We start from the raw sequence: 21,702 nt of genomic DNA on the forward strand, positions 1-21,702 counted from the left end.
GATGGAAATTTTAGGATAAACGTTGAGATTTAGAAGGGGCACGGTGTGACCGATAAGGTCTGAATTGGTGTGTAATAAGCTAAGGCACTTGATAAGGGATTCACAGCGATGCAATCCACACGCAGGGGAAGATGTATCCAGTGATGTAAAAGCAAAACTGGACACATTGTAAACAAAGTTCACTGGGCGTGTCGTGACAATCCGAGCTTGCCCACCCACCACCCCATCACACGCTGTGCTCCCACACTGAGTTGGCTGCTACTGCTGCTAGCAGCATATAAATTGCAGTATACAGGGTATTGTTAGTCTTCTCTCAAGAGAGAAACCTCGTGGTCATGGCTCAACGCAGCGGTGCAACGCAGGCAAGGGAGACTATGGACAAGGAGGCAAGTGCGAACAACAGCAGCAACAACACTTTCATTGTAACGTTCCAAATTGTAAGACTGTACCGTGCCACTGTCAGCAACATTTGCGTGCGGGTGCTCTTCACGCGGTGCATTGCATTGACCATACTTCACCACTCTAGCTCGTGCGGCAGGGGATTGACCCCGAGGGTTTACGACGTCGTTGTTACACACATCCCCAAACGTCCAGTGAAAGTCCACGAACGGCGTTCATAAGTAAAACACTCGGCTTCTAATAGGGAGTAGTCGTGCCATCGTTGTGTGTTCGTGCTCGCACTTGACAGTTCAGTTTTTCAGTTTTAAGATTTATTTGGAGTAACCCCGTGAGCCATTCGGCTCTTGATTCAGTGTTTGTTTGCTTTATTGCCTAAGAGGACGCGGCCGTAATTAAACGCAGCGGTGCTGATTAGAAACACGGACTTTAGACGACTGGACGATGTTGCAAAGGAACTCGATTCAACCGACGCTCGCGTAATCCGCGTGCATGTCGTTCATTGTGAAATTTTGGTCACAGTTCCGATGATCAATGTTACATTGTTTTTATGGCTTTATTTTGGTGAATTCGAAAGTTTTTTGGTTTGGCCATGTTTGTTTGTTGTAGTACGGAGTTAGACTGATGGCTTTAATCTACATTGTCTTGTGGTTGTTGGTGTTGTTTGACTTGCATCCCACTGGGATTTGTGCACACAGAGTTGGTGTACGGTGCTTTTCTGGAAGATTTTGCTGTTTTTCACTGGATTTTTCTGTTTGCGCATAGTCACTTTAAGATGTTTACTTGTTCACGTTTTAGTTTTTTGTTTGTTGCTGTTGCACCCGATTCAAGAGCCGAATGGCTCACAGGGCTACACCTAATAAATGAAACTGAAAACTGAATGTAGATCACGAAACGAATGCGGGTTCTTTTGTTTTTTTTGTTAACAACTAAATTTAGACACTAAACATCTACAGCCTGGGTCGTTCAGCTGCAAATTAAACCGACGGATGTTATAGTTTGTTACACTGCAGGACTGCGATAAGATGGTAGCATGGGAAGGGGGAAGTGTGGTTAATCCAACAGTGTATTGATCATGGCTGATAATGATGACTATATAGTACTTGTGTAGTGACATAGAATGGGTCACTCCGGTGCGCAGAGCTGGTTTAGGGGCCATCCACTTAGTCCGTACGCAAAAATCTGTCAAAACTTGACCTCTTCCCCCCTCCCTGTACGCTCGCAGACTTTTTACCCCCCCCCCGAATCCTATAGAACGGCCGATATTTAATCCACGCAGAAACGATCAAGGATTAATAATATTAACGTGTTTAAGCAAACACGTTAACCAATTAAGTTTGCGGTACCCTGGCCACTTATTTTGCTGAGCTGCGTGATAGCTGCAGGCAGGGGCACGGTGGCACACGAAGTGACACGTATCCCACAGTCCCACTTCTTGTCTGACAGCTAAAGGAACTGAACTGTGGCTCATTTGAAGGCCAATGTAGACAAATTTTTATCAAGGCTTCACCCCCCCCCCGTTTCCTATGCGTATGTACATTGTCAGTAGACCCCCCCCAAACGCAAGCATACGCATTTGGGTTAAACCCCCTCCATGCGTACGCACTAAATGGGTGTAACAGCCCAGTCTACAAGCAGGGCAGGTGAAGTGTGGCACTGGAGCACGTAGCGCCGGTTGCTGGCAGTGAAGGGCATTTTAGGGTACAGCGGCCGGTCTGCCAGTAGGTCACGTGGTAGACACGAATGTAGGGTAAAGGTGGCAGCAGAGGGAACACGTGGGGTAGAGCCAGAGCCTTCTGGTGGGTTCCAAAGGGGGACGTGGCCGAGGGTGGAGCCAGGCCACGCTGGGGAGGATAAAAGGGAGGCCTCGGCGCTGGGTCGGGGCTGCTGCGGTTTGGAAATAGAACCTGTCGTCTTCACAAGTCTTCGTCCCCGTCTTCAACTCGTCGTCCGTGTTGGGTCAGGCAGCGTGCTGGCTGTCCTCACCCATATATAGTTATCCCCTATACTGTGGGAAGTGTAGAATAAACGTGTATGCCTCCTACTATTAGTTTGTCTGAATTGACACACTACACTTGTATGTATCTCTGCACGTGTATTTGTGTATTTGATACGTGCACTGCGCATATTTTATAGACCGTGTACCATATGTTAACGTAACGCGTGTTGGGTATACAGTATGTGCACGCATAATTATTTCAGACCCTTGGTCAATCAGTTGCTTAATGGAAAACTCACCACATCGTGTTTGGTCATTGTGGTTGTTTGACCATACTTCACTAGACTGGTCAATGCGGGTTGCTTAAGGAAAAGACCCCAGGACCTGTTTAAATTTCACCACTGACGGCGTGTCCAGGAATGAAACCCAGGTGGCCAGCTTCATAGGTTCGTCGTGGAGTGCCCTAACCACTGCGCCACCGCTCCCCGTGCACATTGACACATACTGCTTTGGACATTTTTGTACACTGTATATACAGTGTATGATTAAAGTCTACTTGGATGACATTTAGAGTCTGCAAATTGATAATATGCAAACTTGTGATTTTCTGTGAATATTTCCTCATTCGGCACTTCGTTATTTATGTTTTCTAAGCCTGCGCAAGCCTAATGTGGTGTGGAATTTCACACTGATGATGACTACGATGCATTTGCTGCAGTGATATAAAAAAATAAGAGGCTGGATGTGTGCCAAATTTATTATGAATAGCAAAAGTGTGTGAAGAGTCGTATAACCTGTTCGTTTCTGCACATGCCCCAAAGGAGTGCAACAGAGTCGTATAACATGTTCGTTTCTGCACATGCCCCAAAGGAGTGCAACAGGCAATTTTCTCCAACCCTGTGGTCTAAGAGGATCATCCAGCCATTTGAAGGCAGCAATGAACATCCCGTGGTTGATGCACACATCAAAGCCCTGCAGGAAGGTATGCAGAAATCAGTCGCTATTTCCAAAGCATTGTTGGTCACCTTGAAATAAATTTGAGTGCAATGATATTAAACATCACTTGCAATGGGGCTCTGATAAAAAAAATACATTGGACAAATTTTGACAACACTTTAATAAAAGGCGGAGAAACACTGCATGTCATTTTAATGTGTTTTTTTACAATACTGTAATGCTTTTGTCAAATAATTTGCATGCAATTGGTTAATATATTTAAAGTAAAATGGCCCATTGAGTATTCACACTTTTTTCAGGTTAGTTGTGCTTAGTTATTTTCACCTCTTCTGTCGTTGAGCAATTTTACATTTAGGAGTTAGCCAGAAGATGTGGAGTGAAATGCTATAAACCATATATATATTTAAAAAATATATAAATTGGGTTAAGAGGAGAGACAGAAAGTGTATAATATCCACCACTCCCTTGTCTCACCCTGTACATTTGAAATGCTATAAACCATATATATATTTAAAAAATATATAAATTGCTTAAGAGGAGAGACAGAAAGTGTATAATATCCACCACTCCCTTGTCTCACCCTGTACATTCCATACCCGAAGCTCTGTGGAGTTGGGCTGCCATGCGACTTACACCTGCCCCCATTGACTCCACTGTGCATCAGGGACTGCTCGTGGGAAAGCTGTCGCAGAAACAATTCTGGACGTCTCCTACGGCCCCGGAGATGACGAAAAGATGGATATTTATATGCCTCTGAAACCAAACCCAGGTGCTTTTACAAATAGCCTGCACTCTCACTATGTATTTACGTACACGCTTGACAGTATATATGTTTTAATCGGTGGATGTTTGTGTATCTTATGTCTGCGTTTCTCATGTCCACACATTCCTGCTGATGGCCTCACGTCACCTCGGCAAGCTCCCCCAGTCTTCGTTTACATTCACGGAGGCTACTGGCGTATCCTTGGGTATGAGCGCTGACCACACGACATGCATGCAACTATTAAAAAAATATATATTTTAGCCATGTTCATGAAATTATCAAAATTCCCCCTTTGGGGGAGTGTTTACGCCCACAAGCAATGTATTACAGTCTCCTCATACAGGTTATGGGCGGTGAAATAAATGGATATTTTCATCTTCTTGGTTCTTTCGGTAAAGTCACGTAGAATTGAAATAATAAAATAATAAAAATAAAACATAATAAAATAATTCTCACGACGTTTCGGCCACAACGCAAGTAGCCGTCCTCAGATGGAGAACAGGTCTGTCGAGGAGACAGAGTCTGAATGACAGACAGAGTTAATTCAGACTCTGTCTCCTCGACAGACCTGTTCTCCACCTGAGGACGGCTACTTGCGTTGTGGCCGAAACGTCGTGAGAATTATTTCATTATGTTTTATTTTTATTATTTTATTATTTCAATTCTACGTGACTTTACCGAAAGAACCAAGAAGATGAATCCCTGCAGTCACGAAAGCTTTAAATCGAAAAATAAATGGATCTTCATCACTTTTTCAAATCTAGCTCCCCAAACTTTATCATGTTTAATTATGTGTAAATAAAACATTGACAACAGTACTCGTCTATCTTTGTGAAAGCACATCCCTGAATGGCCATCACTAGATTATTCTTATGAGGCACTGGTGAATCATTTATCTGCAGTACAGTCTATGAAATGGATTCATCCTGATGCAGAATCAACGGTGTCGAGAAAGTTTCCACAAAAATATTGCAGTGCCCCACTTTGATGACTGGTGTGTGTGTGTGCGTGCCTTTTTTTAGGAAGGAGTTTTCTGGATATATGGTGCCTCCCCTGGTCGAATCTGGAGCTGTGGTGGTGGCTCTGAGCTACACTCTTAGTCCTAAAGGTCAGGAGATGTCGTGTTTGTGTGCGTGTCTGTAACATGACCTTACAAACTGAGCTAAACTATTTTATTTTAGCAGGCAAAGTCCACTCAGCTGTGAGACATATTTCAGAGGCAAACTGGCCACACATGATACCTCATGAAAGTGGCGTATCATATTTTGGAATGTATAGTAGCAGCCAAATAATACTACTGGTAGGAACCCACTGGTTCCACCAGCCCACAGGGGATTATTGTGTCCGTCCGTCGTGCAGGGAGGGGCTGGGTGGGGAGGGAGGGGCGGGGTGGGGAGGGGAGGGTGGGGAGGGGAGGGTGGGGAGGGGCTGGGTGGGGAGGGTGGGGCTGGGTGGGGAGGGGAGGGTGGGGAGGGGCTGGGTGGGGAGGGCTGGGTGGGGAGGGGAGGGTGGTGAGGGGCTGGGTGGGGAGGGTGGGGCTGGGTGGGGGGTGGGAGGGGTGGGGCTGGGTGGGGAGGGGCTGGTCACCCTGTGGTGCCCTTATAAAACTCAACGTTTAACCTACTCACGCCGGATTGTGCCCGCCCTCACAGTTGGGCATATTTGCGGAATACACCACGCCGCCGTTGACCCTGGCCATTGACCGAGTAACCCAACGTTCCTACCAGCTCCCTCCGCAGGAATGTGTTATAGACACATGTTTCTAAAAATTCTAGATTTGAAGCTTTCGTGACTGCAATGATTCATATTCTTAGGTTTTTTCGGTAAAGTCACGTAGGTAAAAACATTAAAAAGTAAAATAAAATAAAAATAAAAATCACGACGTTTCGGAGGCAACACAAGCTTCCGTCTTCAGGTGGTACCGTCACAGCCACGACAGTTGTATCAAGTAAATGAGAGATTTCAGGAGTTACCACTGCGTTTATATAATGGTTGGAGAAGGTGGTGGGGCAAGGGCCGCATACTTATTATTAATATGGTAAGGTGAGGCTTGAGACTAAGAATAGACTGCATAACAAAGGCTGAGCCTTTGTTATGGAGAGGTGCGGTTTGTGACTCTGAATCAGTTCTGCCGACCAAAACTATCACGTTGCCATACATAGCAGGCGTGACCAAAAAGATCTCCAAAATTCTAAACAAGCATAAGATTCAGTACAGTGCATAAAATCCGTGATTTGATTCCATCTGTGAAGGATGTCGTTTCTGACTTACAGTATCCTGGAGTCTACAAATTGAGTTGCATTTGTGGTGATTGCTACATTGGAGAAACGAAACGTCATGTTTCTGATAGTGTCCGCGAGCACAAGTCAGATCTGAAACACGGCAGAACTGATTCTTCGGCCGTTGCCGATCATTGCTACAACTCGGTGGGCTCTCATGAAATTGTATTTTCCGAGACCAAGGTTCTCTGCAAACCTCCTGGCTACCATCAAAGGTTTGTACACGAAGCCATACAAATATACAAACACAGACATAATTTCAACCGTGATGACGGTTACAAACTGAGTAATCATTGGAAAGATGTGATTAACCATGCAAAAAAGATTTAACTACACTTATTTGCCAATCTTATTTGACAGACAACCATTACTGTTTTACCATGTTTAGTGGTGGTCTTCTTGTTACAGGTTGAGTCACAAACCGCACCTCTCCATAACAAAGGCTCAGCCTTTGTTCTCAGCCTTTGTTATGCAGTCTATTCTTAGTCTCAAGCCTCACCTTACCATATTAATAATAAGTATGCGGCCCTTGCCCCACAACCTTCTCCAACCATTATATAAACGCAGTGGTAACTCCTGCAATCTCTCATTTACTTGATACAGCTGTCGTGGCTGTGACGGTACCACCTGAAGACGGATGCTTGTGTTGCCTCCGAAACGTCGTGATTTTTATTTTTATTTTATTTTACTTTATAATGTTTTTACCTACGTGACTTTTTCCGAAAAAACCTAAGAATATGTTTCTGAATGTGGAGGGAAAAACTGGAGGACCCGGAGAAAATCCACACTACCACCAAGGAGATAACATGCAAACTCACAAATATATAGGTGAGTTTGCATACCAGGCGAAGGAGATAACATCTTGCACCAAAGACTGTAAATACACAGACTGTTTACAGAACAGAGATTTTGATGCAAACTTGTTCATTGGCTTTATATTATAGAGTAAGCACTGCTTATAATTAGTATCTGTCAGAATGTACATTTACATGTGCAGACCTTTGCCAATCTACTGCTGGATGAAGACCTCCCATGCCATGCAGGTTGTGAGGTTAATTTTACCATATTTTACTACGTTGGTTAGTGCAGATTGGCAAAGGTGCAGAGCATATATTTGACAGTATAGAAGTACATCGGATATTGTTGTACCACCCTCTGCTGCCTACATTTTGACCCCGTTGCCTGTAACACCTCTTATGCATGGTTGTTGGCCCATCCAAGCATTATATAGGCTCAACCCTTCTTACCTGCCAAGATATGATGAGATTGGGCACATTGAAAAAAGTAGCATACATTGGTTATAATAAGTATACACAGTAAACACTGATTAATGATGTGATAGAGTTATGATATTTTGTAGGAAGCATGGATCTCATGGTTGACCAGATGCGGAGAGCTGTTGCCTTCATATCTCGACAATATTCACACTTCAGGTAATCTTTCTCATGGCAAGATATTATCAAATATGGAATTAAATATGTATAAGACGAAATGTAATCATACTGCGAGTGGTAACTGAAGTAATTGATGAGAGTTCTTGACCTTTGGAAATTTGTTTAAAGTAAGATTCAAGGAATGCTACAATTTTATACCACAATGCCTTTACCCAAATCACCTATAATGCGCCCAATATCAGATCTCTGACGCTAAGCTGTTTGAGTCTGTATAGTGCTTGGATCAGCAACTACCTTGCACTAAAACAGGTGTTGTAGGCTGCTACAGAGTGACATTTTAAATAGAGGGCAGAGCAACAACATTGTTGTACTGTACTATATACACGCTGCCTGCCTTCACCAACCCGCGCTGACTAGCGTGGTAAAGTATGGTAAAATAACCCCCACGACCTGCACGGAATGTGGAGGCCCTCCTCAATCACTGGATGAACAAAAGGGCCGTTTACATCACAATGTGCTGCCCTCAAAGGGTTCTTCTGTACAGAGATGTCAACACAATAGTTATAGCTTTCACTGCTTTAATGATGGTGATGACTGTTGCTGTGTGGAATGCAGTGGAATGTATCTGTGTGGTCACTCTGCCGGTGCTCACCTGGCTGCCATGGTCCTCGCCACCGATTGGTCGCTTCCAGAGTATGGTGTGACCCCTGACATCAAAGGTGTATGTACCCAGGGTTTCGCTTACCAATGGGCACCTGCTAGTTTTGGCGTTTGAGCGTTTTTCTTCAACAGTGGTGGCGCATGCTTTTCTTTTCTGAGGCCCGATTAGAACTTTTAAATACCGGGCCACACATTAGTTGACACTTAAAGTTTGATCAAGCTAGGAATTCCGCATTGATTGTCTACTCAGCACTACTTGAAAAGCAATAGGTGAATGACAATGCAACACTTTGAAACAGGTAGAAAATATTTCCCTCTAGTACCTGATTATATGTGAAGTGGCTTGCAGTGACAGACTAACATTGTTTGAGGCCTGTTTCAAAATGGCGTGTCGAATGTGGGCAATGAGCCATACGAAATAATCATGCAACTTATCCGGCCACAGCAGACAAGTGCCTCATATCCACACTTTGTTTCTGTTCCCAGGTGGCTTCCTACTGAGTGGGGTGTTTGACCTCCGGCCCCTAGTGGAAACTTACGTGAATGAGCATCTCAAAATGACTTTGTGAGTATCATTGTATAATGTTTTTGAATAATGTTAATTCTATATATGCAAAAAGCAGTACTAAAATATGAGTGGGTAAACTAACTGGACAATGCCATATCCTCTAAATAGGACGTTAGTAAACCCTAATCTTGATTTTAAGCTTTCGTGACTGCAGGAATCCATACTCTTTGGTTCTTTCAGTAAAGTCACGTAGTTAGAAATAAAATACAATTAAAACAAATCACGACGTTTCGATGGCAACACAAGCAATCGTCATCAGGTGGGAAAACCACAGCAAGAAACATTTGTTTTGCTGAAGTGGGAGAGAGATGCCGTGGTAAGAGATTATATAGGTAAGAGAGGGAGGAGGGGCAAGGGGGGAGAGAGAGGAGGGGGGTGTGGGGTAGGGGGAGGGGAGCGTTGTGTGGACGCTAGGAGAGGGACGTGAAGCTGGACAGGGGAAGGCGGGCGGGGCTGGAAGTGGGAGGCCGAGAGAGCTGGGGATGCGGGAGGGGGGAAATTAACTTGGAAAAATAGATTAGTACCCGGCAAATATGATGGAACAACCATAAACAGTTAAGGTTTTATCTGGTTAATAACATCCTTCCAATGATTGCTCAATTTGTATCCATCTTCTCGGTTGAAGTTATGTCTATGTTTATATATCTGGATGGCTTCATGAACAAACCTTTGATAGTAGCCAGAAGGTTTGCAGAGTATCTTGGTCTTGGATAAAACAATATCATGCGAGCCCACAGCGTTATAACAATTGTCAGCCACGGCAGAGGTATTGGTTCTGCCGTGTTTCAGATCTGCATTGTGCTCGCGAACACGGTCCGAGACATGTCGTTTCGTTTCCCCAATGTAACTACTACCGCAGGTACAACTCATTTTGTAGACTCCAGGATATTGCATGTCAGGAATGACATCCTTCACAGATGGGATTAGATCACGGATTTTGTGTACTGTATTGAATCGGACCTGGATCTTGTGTTTGTTTAAGATTTTGGAAATCTTTTTGGTAACACCTGCTACGTATGGTAACGTGATGGTTTTGATCGGCTCCTCAGGAGGTTGTTTCTCCATGGTTGGAGAAACAGCTTTGCGAATAATGCGGTCCGAGTACCCATTCATCTTGAGGGCCTGGTGTACGTGTTCCAGTTCACTGGCTAGGTGGTGTTGGTCGGAAATGCAGTGGGCCCTATGGTGTAGTGTTTTGATGAGGGAATTCTTCTGTGCCCAATATTCAAATATTCTCAAAATGTCCCCCCAAATATATTGGTATAAAATAGATTTCTGTTTATATGATTGTGGTTATGTTTGTGCTTTATTAATCCCTAATCTCTGCCATTACATACAATTAAACAAAAAAGGTAAAAAAGAAAAAACAAAGCAATGTAATAAATACAAGACACTATTAGACATTATTGTAAAAAATAAATAAAAAGTCCATCCTATGTGTAAGTGAATTTTTTTATATTTTAGGCAGGAAATTCGTTTTCAAATTTTAGTTTTTTTGGGGGGGGGGGGGGGAACCCCCAGACCCCCTGGAAGATTTGGCCCCCCCCAATGTTGACTCCATGGCTACGGCCTTGGTGGTGGGAATCCGGTTTCAGATAGGAATCTATGTAGGTGGCTTTCCTATAGACAGTGTCCCAACCCTGTTTATCTACATTTACCCGATATAATTTTGCTGTCTTCAACTAAATAATTTCGGCATGTTTTGCACATCAAGATATCGTAGCGTGTTTTTGCACTGTACAGTCTTGTGATGGACTTTGGCTCATGTGAGCGAAGATTGTAGCATTTTTTTAATATTCAGGCATCAAAAAGACAAAGACAGTTGTGTACTGCTTTAATTTTTATGAGGATTTGGCCATCATGATTGACTGCTGTATTTTGTGCCTGACGGACTTAATGTTGATCAGCCCAATAATGTGTGATGTTCACATTGCATTTTTAGGGCGAGTTTTTGTTGCTTTAAACCAAGTTTTATTTTCATTGCCAATGTATATCTGTACCTGTCATGAGCCTCTCATGGGTCAACCAAGGCAAAAAATGCATTGGTTGGATGTGCAATAGCAGCACTCGATAAAAAAAATGGCTACTAGACTTGTTGCTATTTCTACGAAACGACTGTGCACTGCGCCAGTCTTAGTAACCTAACAGGCACCTGCCCCTCGCTCTGTCCAGGATAGAAACGCATTACGGAGGGGCTGGTGATTACGGTGAAGTCTTGCCTTTGCCAAAAAAGACTTGCACACACATTTACGTGACCTTTGAGCTGCCCGTGCTGCGCTACACACATGTTTGCTGACAGGGAGGACATGGCACGTAACAGCCCGATGTTAAAAGTTGATGCGATGGCCCCGTTGGCTGGAAATTGTCGCATCGTCCTGGCTGTGGCGGAGCATGACACGCCCGAGTTTCAGCGCCAGTCCCAAGAGCTTGAGCAGGTAGAGTTGATTGCTCTCATTCACACGTTGAATTATCTTCTTGGTTCTTTCGGCAAAGTCACATAGAAGGGAAAATAAGTAAAATAAATAAAAAAATATTAATAAAATAATTCTCACGACGTTTCAGCCACAACGCAAGCAGCCGTCCTCAGGTGAAGACCAGGTCTGTCGGGGAGACAGCGTCTATTTTATTATTTCCCTTTTACGTGACTTTACCGAAAGAACCAAGAAGATGAATCCCTGCAGTCACGAAAGCTTTAAAACGTTGAATTATATTATCTGTGGCCGTGGGGTCTGCAATAACAGGGTGATCCCATTATACATATCCACTCAACGTGGAAAAAGCATTCATTATGGGTTGTGTTTGAAGGTTGCAAGGCATGTCAGCGCAATCGCATCAGTTCTTACAATTGTTGTTCTGTTTTTATTTTATTTTTTAATCGGACCTGTGTTATATAATTTGCGATACAATCTGTATTTAATGTTTCTTTGCAGTGGCGTATACACAAATTAGACATATGTGTGAGCCCCAGATATGATACTCCTCATCCGTGCTACTATCTTCATTTGTTCCTCTGTAAGATATGGAGCCATTGCTTTCACGACATTCACTCACCTGTTGAGAATACATTAAAAGGGTCATAAATCAGTGGGCTTTCTATAAATGGATCACCCTGTATATTAGGCTGCATTAAATATTTGACTTTATGTAACACTCATTCAAAATGATAGGATTAATGTTGGCATTTGGTCGATAATTTTGAATAATTATGAATAAATATGTCTTGATTCTTGATTTGAAGCTTTCGTGCCTAAAGGAATCCATACTCTTTGGTTCTTTCGGTAACTTATTCATGACCCCAAAAAACGAAAGATTTTTTTGGGAAACGTGTCTTTGATGGTGTGATATGATGCATTCAGTGGGTGTGTGTTCATGCTTTGTGCACGGAGTGAACGAAACCTGCCCTCTTGAACATGTACTCACACCTGCTAGTAACGTCTCAGGGAGTTATAACTCACATTTTGAATGATAATCATTCAAAGGGAAAGAGTAAGCAACTTTCAGTGCGTCTAAATTCACTTTAAGGAATATTTCTGTGGTCCACTAAATGGAATGTCAGCCTTTATGATCCAACACTGCTTACACTGGTTACATCAGGTTGCTTCGATGCCCTTAAACAAACTCACTGTGATTGAAAGCTTTCGTGACTGCAGGGATTCATCTTCTTGGTTCTTTCGGTAAAGTCACGTAGAAGGGAAGTAATAAAACAATAAAAATAAAACATAATAAAATAATTCTCACGACGTTTCGGCCACAACGCAAGCAGCCGTCTTCAGGTGGAGAACAGGTCTGTCAAATGCGTTGTGGCCGAAACGTCGTGAGAATTATTTTATTATGTTTTATTTTAATTATTTTATTACTTCCCTTCTACGTGACTTTACCGAAAGAACCAAGAAGAAAAAAACTCGCTGTGGTTCAAGAGAATGGGAAACCAAATCAGTTGTGCCCCCATTGCTGCTCTGATGGAGCCTTTCTTATTGTTCTATTTGTCAAGTCTTTAAAGGGCGCCGGCTTCAATGTCACCTACCTGGATGTGCCTAACGTGGATCACTTTGACCTGGTGGAGAAGCTCTGCGGTGAGGAGTACCAACTCACTCAGGTTGGTGATGTTGATTACGATGACGACGAATGGTGTGGATGTTTGTCAGTATGCAAAGTGGATATTTTCATTGTGAAAACGAACAAACACTTGCCAACTTTGTCATTAACATTGCCTGGGCAAAAGAAAGGAAAATACTAAAATAGTTTTACTGACTATATAATAAAGTAAAAGTTTTGGGTAAGATCCTGGAAATATAAATGTGTCGTAAACCCAACTCCACCCAACATAGGTGGTGTTTGTGGTTTGTGTTTGCACACCAGTGTTAAGGCAGTATCTTCATTTAGTTTACTTCAATTTTGTATGTTGGCCTAAGTGTTCTCGTATGTTTCTAATTTTGTATGGCAAATGCTGAGCAAAGTAATGGTATCGATCTTTGGACTGTATGTGTCTTGATAATCATTGATCAATCTGCCTATTACTGTATATTCATCTGTCCACTTACTGATGGCTCTTTAAGGGTAATTTTAATAAGTGTGGCTTAAGTATGGATTATATTGCACTCTGAATTGCATTAAAATATCTTTTGGCTTGCTCTGGTTATTTTCAGGTCATCAAGGAAGTGATGTTTGGTGGAGTGAAACCATGAGGCGAATGATTTAAAATCGCTTTGTCAGAAATATGATTACTCTAAAGAACAGCAGATTGAGGGCATGCAAACATAAATGTGCATCTGTCAAAAAAAAAACAGCGGTATTTGCATGATATACTGTAAGCCGTTAGAGAACAATGTTCGCCTTGCATTACAATATAATTACTTACTGCTAATCTTCTGAAGGCGAAGTATATCGGACATGTACAACTCCGAGTTTTACGTTATTTTGTATGCATGTAGAGGTTTAGTTGAACAAATCTAGTTCAATAAAATCTTAATTTTCACAAGTGTGTGTCGTTATTTGGATGCAGCTCAAACTAATTACAATTCTTCAAGAGTGGAAGACACTTTTACAGACACCCTGTATTCAGTATGTGGTGGGCTTATAGTTCATAGCAAAAGTGTCAATGACTTATTGACGGGATTGTTTCTATTGAAAGCTGGAGTAACCTTTTGTTAATGTATGACCTGAATCTACTGCTGGATGAAGGCCCCTCCAAGATGTGTCGGTCGTGGGTTTGTTCGACCACTAGCTCCCACTGGTCAGTGGTCAGATATTGGCCATCGCCAGCAATCAAGCTTAGGCATCTTGGTTCAAAGTGCAGTGAGCTAAACATTACTAAACCCTTATGGCATGGTTGACCCCCCCGATCAAGTCCACTGATTCCCACTCCCATCCCCCCTTCCCCATGCAAAAGTTACAAAGGCCAAAATAGACAGATCACACGTCCACGCTTCTAGTCGACGCGGTGTTGGTAAGGCATTTGTTTCACGTGCATTTGGGTGTTTTGTTCTTCAACATGGCGTTGACGTTCCCCACTCACGCACATTCAACATTTCTCCTGCACAGTCTCCATGCCACATCCTCCGCCCCCCTCCCCACCCCAAGAGGCTTTCGTGCCTCCCAGAGGTCGCAACCGGGTACCCGATACCCGTACCCTACCCGATACCCGGCTACCCGTACCCGGCCGGATACGGATACGGATAGACCGTGAGTCACTGGTGAGTCACCGTTTGTCACTCATTTCCCAACGTCTTGTCTCTTCTCACAATTCAAGTTCCTAGAATCAACCCACCCGCGCCTGCAACATGGCTTCATCCCAGAGGTCGCAATCGGGTACCCGATACCCGTACCCTACCCGATACCCGGCCGGGTACGGGTAGCCGGGTATCGGGTAGGGTACAGGTACAGGTACCCGAATGCGACCCTGGTGCGGCCGGGTACGGGTAAGGAATCAAAACCCGTTTGCGACCTCTGGTGCCTCCCCAGGGGGTGGGGTGTCCCACGGGTTGATACTTGCTGTACTCCGCAGTTAACGCCACCCCTGAAGTAACTGAAGAGTATCAATGTTTGCAAAAGGTCATCTCCCTGCAGCTGGGAAGCGGTGGTATAACGGCTCTGGGGAATTGTGAACGAAAATAGAACGCTTCGCCACTGTATCCTGGTGTCGTGGCTGACTCTGGGTTACTCACATGAGGACACATTGCAGAGGGCTACAACACTTCATGATACCAGGCAGGTGCTCAGGGCCCCAGTACATTGTCTGCACGTCCTGAGAGACAACACTGCAGCGACAGAGGGCAGCATTTAGCCACCCACTGCCAGAGGTTGCAAACGGGTTTTGATTCCTTACCCGTACTCGGACGCACCAGGGTCGCAAACGGGTACCCGTACCCTACCCGTACCCGGCCGGGTACGGGTATCTGATTGCGACCTCTGGGATGAAGCCATGTTGCAGGCGCGGGTGGGTTGATTCTAGGAACTTGAATTGTAAGAAGAGACAAGACGTTGGGAAATGAGTGACAAATGGTGACTCACCAGTGACTCACGGTCTACCCGTACCCGGCCGCACCAGGTATCGGGTAGGGTACGGGTATCGGGTACCCGGTTGCGACCTCTGCCTGTGAACAAAGTGAACTGTGGTCGAGAATTGTTGGACTTTCTGCTTGCAACTATTCACAAATTATTATTTTACCACGAGAGTTTCCTCGGTGTAAGCACATCGCTCAAAAAAATGTGCCACAATCTCGGAAACCAAGCCGGATTGTCTCATTTTTAAGAACTTGCATGGGTGACCACCAAGGGGTCGTCCATAAATGACGTCACGCGACTTTGGACGATTTTTGATCCAACCCCTCGTCACACGGCGTCACAAAAAGTCAGACCCCCCCCTCAAATATGATGTCACAAAGCTCTGCCCCCCTCCCCCCCAAAACCATATTTCCATTTTGAAAATAAAACATGCTTCAAATCGCTTTAAACTATTGTCATTGTTGTGCTTATTTAATGTGGCGCTGCACTCTGATGTTGTAGGAGAAAACATGTATTTAAAGTCTATTTAATTAAGTAGAACGTGTTGTCTATATTTATTTAAAGTTGTGCATTTTGATGTGACGTCACACTTCTCACCCCCCCTCGTCACACATCGTCACAAATGTCTGACCCCCCCCCCCCCAGGTGCGTGACGTCATTTATGAACGGCCCCCAAGTAGAGATGGCTGAGTCTAAGACTTTTGGAGTCGATTCTGGAATCGGTTTCCAATTTTGATATATGTTCCAACCCGCGCCCCACCCCCTCAGGAAACCAACTCTTTATGCAACCCTTCATGTCATTTTACAATGTATGATTACTGGATTAGTGCAGCGTGCATAATAAAAAAAAATTAAGTGATACATACAAATTATATACAGAAATAGAATAAACATTAACTGAACGTATTCTTGCTTCTTTCGGTAAAGTCACATTTTATTGTTTTCTTTTTATTGTATTATTTCCCTTCTACGTGACTTTACTGAAAGAACCAAGAATGTGAATCCCTGCAGTCACGAAAGCTTTACATCTAAAAATTAACTGAACGGTTTGAATATTTTGTGGCACAATTATTGGGATAGTACACTTGGTCTACCAGGAAGCATTTCCAGACGTAATCTATCAATAATCTAGTTTTGTTGGGCTTGAAATAAAATTACAAAAATAAACCATTGTGAAAATCCACGAATAACCACCCTCCTCACCTCTCCCCAATTCAATTTAACACGTCATGTAATTTACAACATATTCACTCAAATTAACCTCAAACATTTTTTTTTATTATTCTCGGGATATTTTGAGACAAGTGTTGAAAACTCTTGGGACCCCACTGCTTTGAGAACACACGGGAGGGTACCAGCGCTGCTTCACTCGTTTTGTGAATTACTGGGTTGCGATATACATAATGACTTTAAGGCAAGGCTTTTACTGGTAGGAACCTCCTAGTTACACCAGCCCACATGGGATTATTGTGTCCGTCCGTCCGTCGTGCAGGGAGCGGCTGGGTGGGGATGGGACAGGTGGGGGGGGAGGGTGGGGAGGGGCTGGGTGGGGAGGGTGGGGCTGGGTGGGGAGGGGAGGGTGGGGAGGGGCTGGGTGGGGAGGATGGGGCTGGGTGGGGCGTGGGAGGGGTGGGGCTGGGTGGGGAGGGGCTGGTCACCCCGTGGTGCCCTTATAAAACTCAACGTTTAACCTACTCACGCCGGCTTGTGCCCGCCCTCACAGTCGGGCATATATGCGGAATACACCACGCCGCCGTTGACCCTGGCCATTGACCGAGCAACCCAACGTTCCTACCAGCTCGCTCCGCAGCAATGTGTTATTGTGTTCATTTAAAATGCGTTTGAATACACAAGGGTGCTTTACATTTAATCCGTACAATACAAATTGTATTTATTTAGCCTCTCGGCGAAACTGCATCTCGAGATGCTGTCGCAGAGAAAGGCGTTCTTGTCTTTGTTAGGATGGCATAAGGATGACCCTGTAGTGATAAGCCATTAATTCTCTCGTTGAGCGTAATTGTGATAACACTTTGGAACGTATAGACGCAAATTAACGAAGTAAAAATAGCGTGTCGTTAATGGCAAGTACTCCATGGCGAGCGAGAGTGCTTGAAAGTTAATTCCTTTGTCAAGGCGCCCAGCTTATATATATGCTCCAAGCTCGTGTGCTGTTTCATTCAGACTCTGTCGCCTCGACGGACCTGGTTTTCACCTGAGGACGGCTGCTTGCGTTGTGGCCGAAACGTCGTGAGAATTATTTTATTGTGGTTTATTTTTATTATTTTATTACGTGACTTTACCGAAAGAACCAAGAAGAAAAAAAAAGTGCTTGAAAGTTCATATTCCCCTTCGTGGTGTTATGAGCGTTGTTGCCAGTTGAAAGACTTGACCGACGCCATTTTGTGGCGGCGGTTGGAGACGGAGCATTGTGGGGGGATTCTTCTCGTGGCTGTGCATTCACATTCACGTTCACACACGCGGGAGCAATGCTTCCACCTCCAGCCCAGCCACGGTATGCTTCTCATTATTGCGGCCATCCCTTGTGTCCGAGCATAATGGACGTCAAAGCGAATGGGGAAGTGGAAAACTCCATCGTGGTAAAAAAAAAAACACTTTCAGCGAGTGGATCCGGCAGGATTATCTGTCCAATTAATGGAGCGGAATGTGCCAAACGTTGATGATTTGTACAACCCAGTGGGTTGCGGTGATTACGGATCATTTAGCATCTGCGTGGAAGTCTTGGTTCACTGATTTCAGGCCAGATGGGGGCCTAGAAACAGTGAAAATGTGTGAGCGTTGGTATAAGTGGTGAGTGCTGTTCATTTTGAGTCTTATTGCTACACGTGCCACAGGAGTGGTTTAATGATGTAACTTATAACTTAATATGAACTCAAAAAGATGTGTTTTTTTACCCGTACTTCTTTAAACCACCACGTGGTGTTGGTAATCAAAAGGAATACGAGGCAGACAGGACTGCTTCTTCAAAGTGACCTTTGGAAATGGAACCGTCAAAGTAGTCAACCGACTCGGTGGCAAGGTTCAGTTTTATTTATTAGGTATAGTCCTGTGAGCCATGCGGCTATTGAATCGGGTGCAACTGCAACAAACAAAACATGAACAAGAAACATCTTAAAGTGACTATGCACAACAGAAAAATCCAGGAAAAAACAACAAAGCCTTCAAGAAAAAGCACCGTATATCAATGCTGTGTGCAAAAATCCCAGTGGGATGCAAGTCAAACAATAACAACCATAAGACAATTTAGATTTAAGTTATCAGTCTAACTCTGTACTACAACAAACAAAAATGGCTAAACCAAAACGTTTTCGAAATCAAAATAAAGCTATAAAACAATGTAACAGTGATCATAGGAATTGTGATTCAAATCTAACAATAAACGATTTACATAATATCTACAACCAAACTTTTCTGCCATAGCTGCTGCCATGTCATTGCTGGCGGCATGAGTCACTACATAACAGCAGGAGTATCAATAGGAGTAGCAACATTTTTCAATGCACCTTTTAAAGACCAGCACACTATAATCAAAACTCCAGATCATACTTTGCAGTGGTCATCCGGAGCGATACATTTGATTTGAGGCCACTGAATAGCAGTGGCAGCTAAGGGTGTACAACTCCTCTAGAGCAGTTTTGAGTGAAGATCTCACAGGTAGTGATCCAAGTTGCAGTTTATTGGCGATAGCATTCCAGACCCTGGGGGCATCAATAGCAAAGGCCCTTCCTCCAGTATTTGTACGGCAATAAGGAATGTGAAGCTGGTAAATGAGCGAAGACCTTCGGTCACATTTGTTCTTCGAAACAGTGAGGAGATGCAGCAGGTAGTATGCTGCTTTTTTTGTAACTACATCGTGAATAAATAAGATCTGATGCACAAGCCGTCGATCATGAAGAGATGTTAAGTTTGACGCAATGTAGAGATCGCAGTGGTGGGTCCTATATGGGCAGTTCAATGCTTCTTCAGTACAGTACTGGATTTATATACGATATCTGTAATCAAGTAGAGTGAGCTGACAACTGGCGAGTTTGCAATACATTTCAGAAAACGCACTGGATTCTGGTACGATACTTTCCACGTAACAATGATCCACGTGAGCCCAGAATCAGTTATGCTACGGTATTATGTGAAATAAAGTTAGCAATAGTAATATCGAATATTAGTTGTTGTATTCGTTCCAACACCATACGTTACAATAGTTCTCATAGTATATTTAATTATCGCTCTTGGCTGGAAACGTGTTTCTTTACACGATATGGCACTAGTTCAATATTAACATATAGCCAAATCTAAACAGCAAACAAGTATAGAAATTATTTGACCTTCCTGCATTTAAAAGTTGTATAGTTCCTGTAAAGTCAAATGATGCTATAAAATATTAGCACCATTGCACTGAAAGTTGAGTGTGACTGACGGTGCTAATTTTGGCGTTTTGCAGCTGTTAAAACGCCTTTGAGGATACATTTATAAAATCGACAGTTGAAGGTGGTAAAGGGCTATTTTTGTGCGGCTATTTTTGTTAAAACGATGTCAGGATTATATATTTTTTCTGTTCCCAGAAAACATGAATAAGTAATGCTATGTTGCCTTGAGGAAAGGGCTGCTTGAAACGTACATCTGCACATCCAATCCGAGAGAACACTCCTACAGAAAAAAAACCCACTTCATCTAATTGAATTACACTATAGGCACTCATGTGCTCTCTCTTTTTTTGGAACAAATTACATGCATTTGGGCACGACACCACGTGTCACTTCTTTGTGTTGCTTCCATTCCTTTAAATCCCCTCTCATTCTACGTTCTGCGCGGCTCCTTCATTGAGAGCCATGCAGATTATCCGCGGCTTGCAGAAGCGGCTTTTGCCAGAAAATGCGATTTTGTTCCCTCTCGCTTCACGACTTGTGGTTAATTATTATAAATCTAGGGGAAAATGAGGATAGGGTTTTACCCTCCCTGGGTAGATACATTTAGCAAGGAATCAAGTCTGCATTAACCACACGCACCCACGGTAAACATGTAAACAAGCTCTAATACCATATGCATTGTCTTTGAGACTAATTGGCTTTCATCAGAGACAGCCTTGCCCATGGTCTATTCTCACCAGTGTCAGACCAGAGAATGCCATCACATCCTAAACCTGCATGACCACCACCAATGTGGGGTGGTGAAGGGAATGGGCATGCAGTTTTCGATGCAACTGTTGTGCATTAATGCAGGTTGCATTTTCACCCAGCCCTGGCAATGCGGTGATGTCGAGATGTATTTATTTCTCTTTGCGGTGTTGCAAGCTTTTTTGCTCAAACATTCCCTTTTATGCGGTCTACCAGGCCAGAGGTATAATAAATACAATTCATGCGAACCTTTTCGCATAGCATCGTGTGTTTGAAATTGTTATGTCTGTGTTTTTTTTCATCATCAGTTATATAATCTTCTGTGCCAATATATCTTTATAACGTAACATGATGCATTGGCTGTATATGAAAACCATGCAGGCGTGTAAACTATGCCTAGACTCCTGTATTGCAGCTCAACCTCATAAAATATTCATAAAGAATGGAAAATTATTGTAGTTATTTATTTCCTTGAATGTGCCACTCTTATGTAACTGATGTGAAAGCCATGAGGGCAGACTTGTTTTTGTACACATTTAAATGTTTTATGCGTTTTTCATCTTAGCCACTGAACGCTAAAATAATGATGCGACGTTTTTATTACCAGATGGGCACTTGATGGAAAATAGTTTTAAAAGGATGCGGATATATTTAAAGGCATTATCTTTGCATGAGAAGTTAAAATGGTTTAACGTTTAATGGACATGGCTGTTGCGTTTTAGGTTTAACATATGCACATGCCATCTGTGCTCAGCAGTTAAAACTAAGCCACCATATTACAGAAGCACATTATTATGAATTTAACAGCACAACACTGATGACCGGAGTGTTAGTTTTCCAAACCCTATTTTCACAAAGCCAATCCAGTAATTAGTATCGTAAAAATTTTGACTATATGATAATTAAGGTATCATCATTGACGTGGCCCAATAGACAACCACATCCCTGGCTCTCCACTCAACTTGGTGACCCAAGGAATGTGCCCCAATAAAGTTCCACACATCCCTGGCTCTTCGCATTTCTAATTTCTATCATCACTCGTGAGTGCGAGATATTGGCCTGTCACTGATATTTGATCTGAATTCACATTTGAACATAGATACGGTTTAACTC

General features: G+C 43.3%; 1 protein-coding gene across 2 annotated transcripts; it reads left to right on the forward strand.

Annotated features, from left to right (window-relative positions):
* Window positions 1–225: 225 nt before the first annotated feature.
* On the forward strand, window positions 226–13,931 carry AFMID (arylformamidase). 2 transcript variants are annotated; one of them, XM_078603389.1, is made up of 11 exons: window positions 226–386; window positions 3,206–3,317; window positions 3,957–4,061; window positions 4,212–4,260; window positions 5,078–5,163; window positions 7,695–7,767; window positions 8,344–8,447; window positions 8,875–8,953; window positions 11,256–11,391; window positions 12,948–13,052; window positions 13,603–13,931. In XM_078603389.1, the coding sequence occupies exons 1-11, from the start codon at window positions 336–338 to the stop codon at window positions 13,639–13,641; spliced, it is 939 nt and encodes a 312-aa protein (XP_078459515.1). In that variant the 5' UTR covers window positions 226–335; the 3' UTR covers window positions 13,642–13,931. The 2 variants fall into 2 exon arrangements, with proteins under 2 accessions (XP_078459515.1, XP_078459514.1); XM_078603388.1 differs by having other exon boundaries at window positions 237–386; window positions 3,957–4,260.
* Window positions 13,932–21,702: the final 7,771 nt, after the last annotated feature.

This window comes from Lampetra planeri, chromosome 20, assembly GCF_965212315.1.
Source record: "Lampetra planeri chromosome 20, kcLamPlan1.2.h2, whole genome shotgun sequence".
NCBI lineage: Eukaryota > Metazoa > Chordata > Hyperoartia > Petromyzontiformes > Petromyzontidae > Lampetra > Lampetra planeri.

Excerpts from the sequence above, each read along its gene's own strand:
- AFMID (XM_078603388.1), top strand. The coding sequence starts at position 336 with ATGGCTCAACGCAGCGGTGCAACGCAGGCAAGGGAGACTATGGACAAG. Across the intron at positions 5,164-7,694 it reads CTACACTCTTAGTCCTAAAG|GAAGCATGGATCTCATGGTT; the intron begins GTCAGGAGATGT and ends GATATTTTGTAG. Across the intron at positions 7,768-8,343 it reads CGACAATATTCACACTTCAG|TGGAATGTATCTGTGTGGTC; the intron begins GTAATCTTTCTC and ends TGTGGAATGCAG.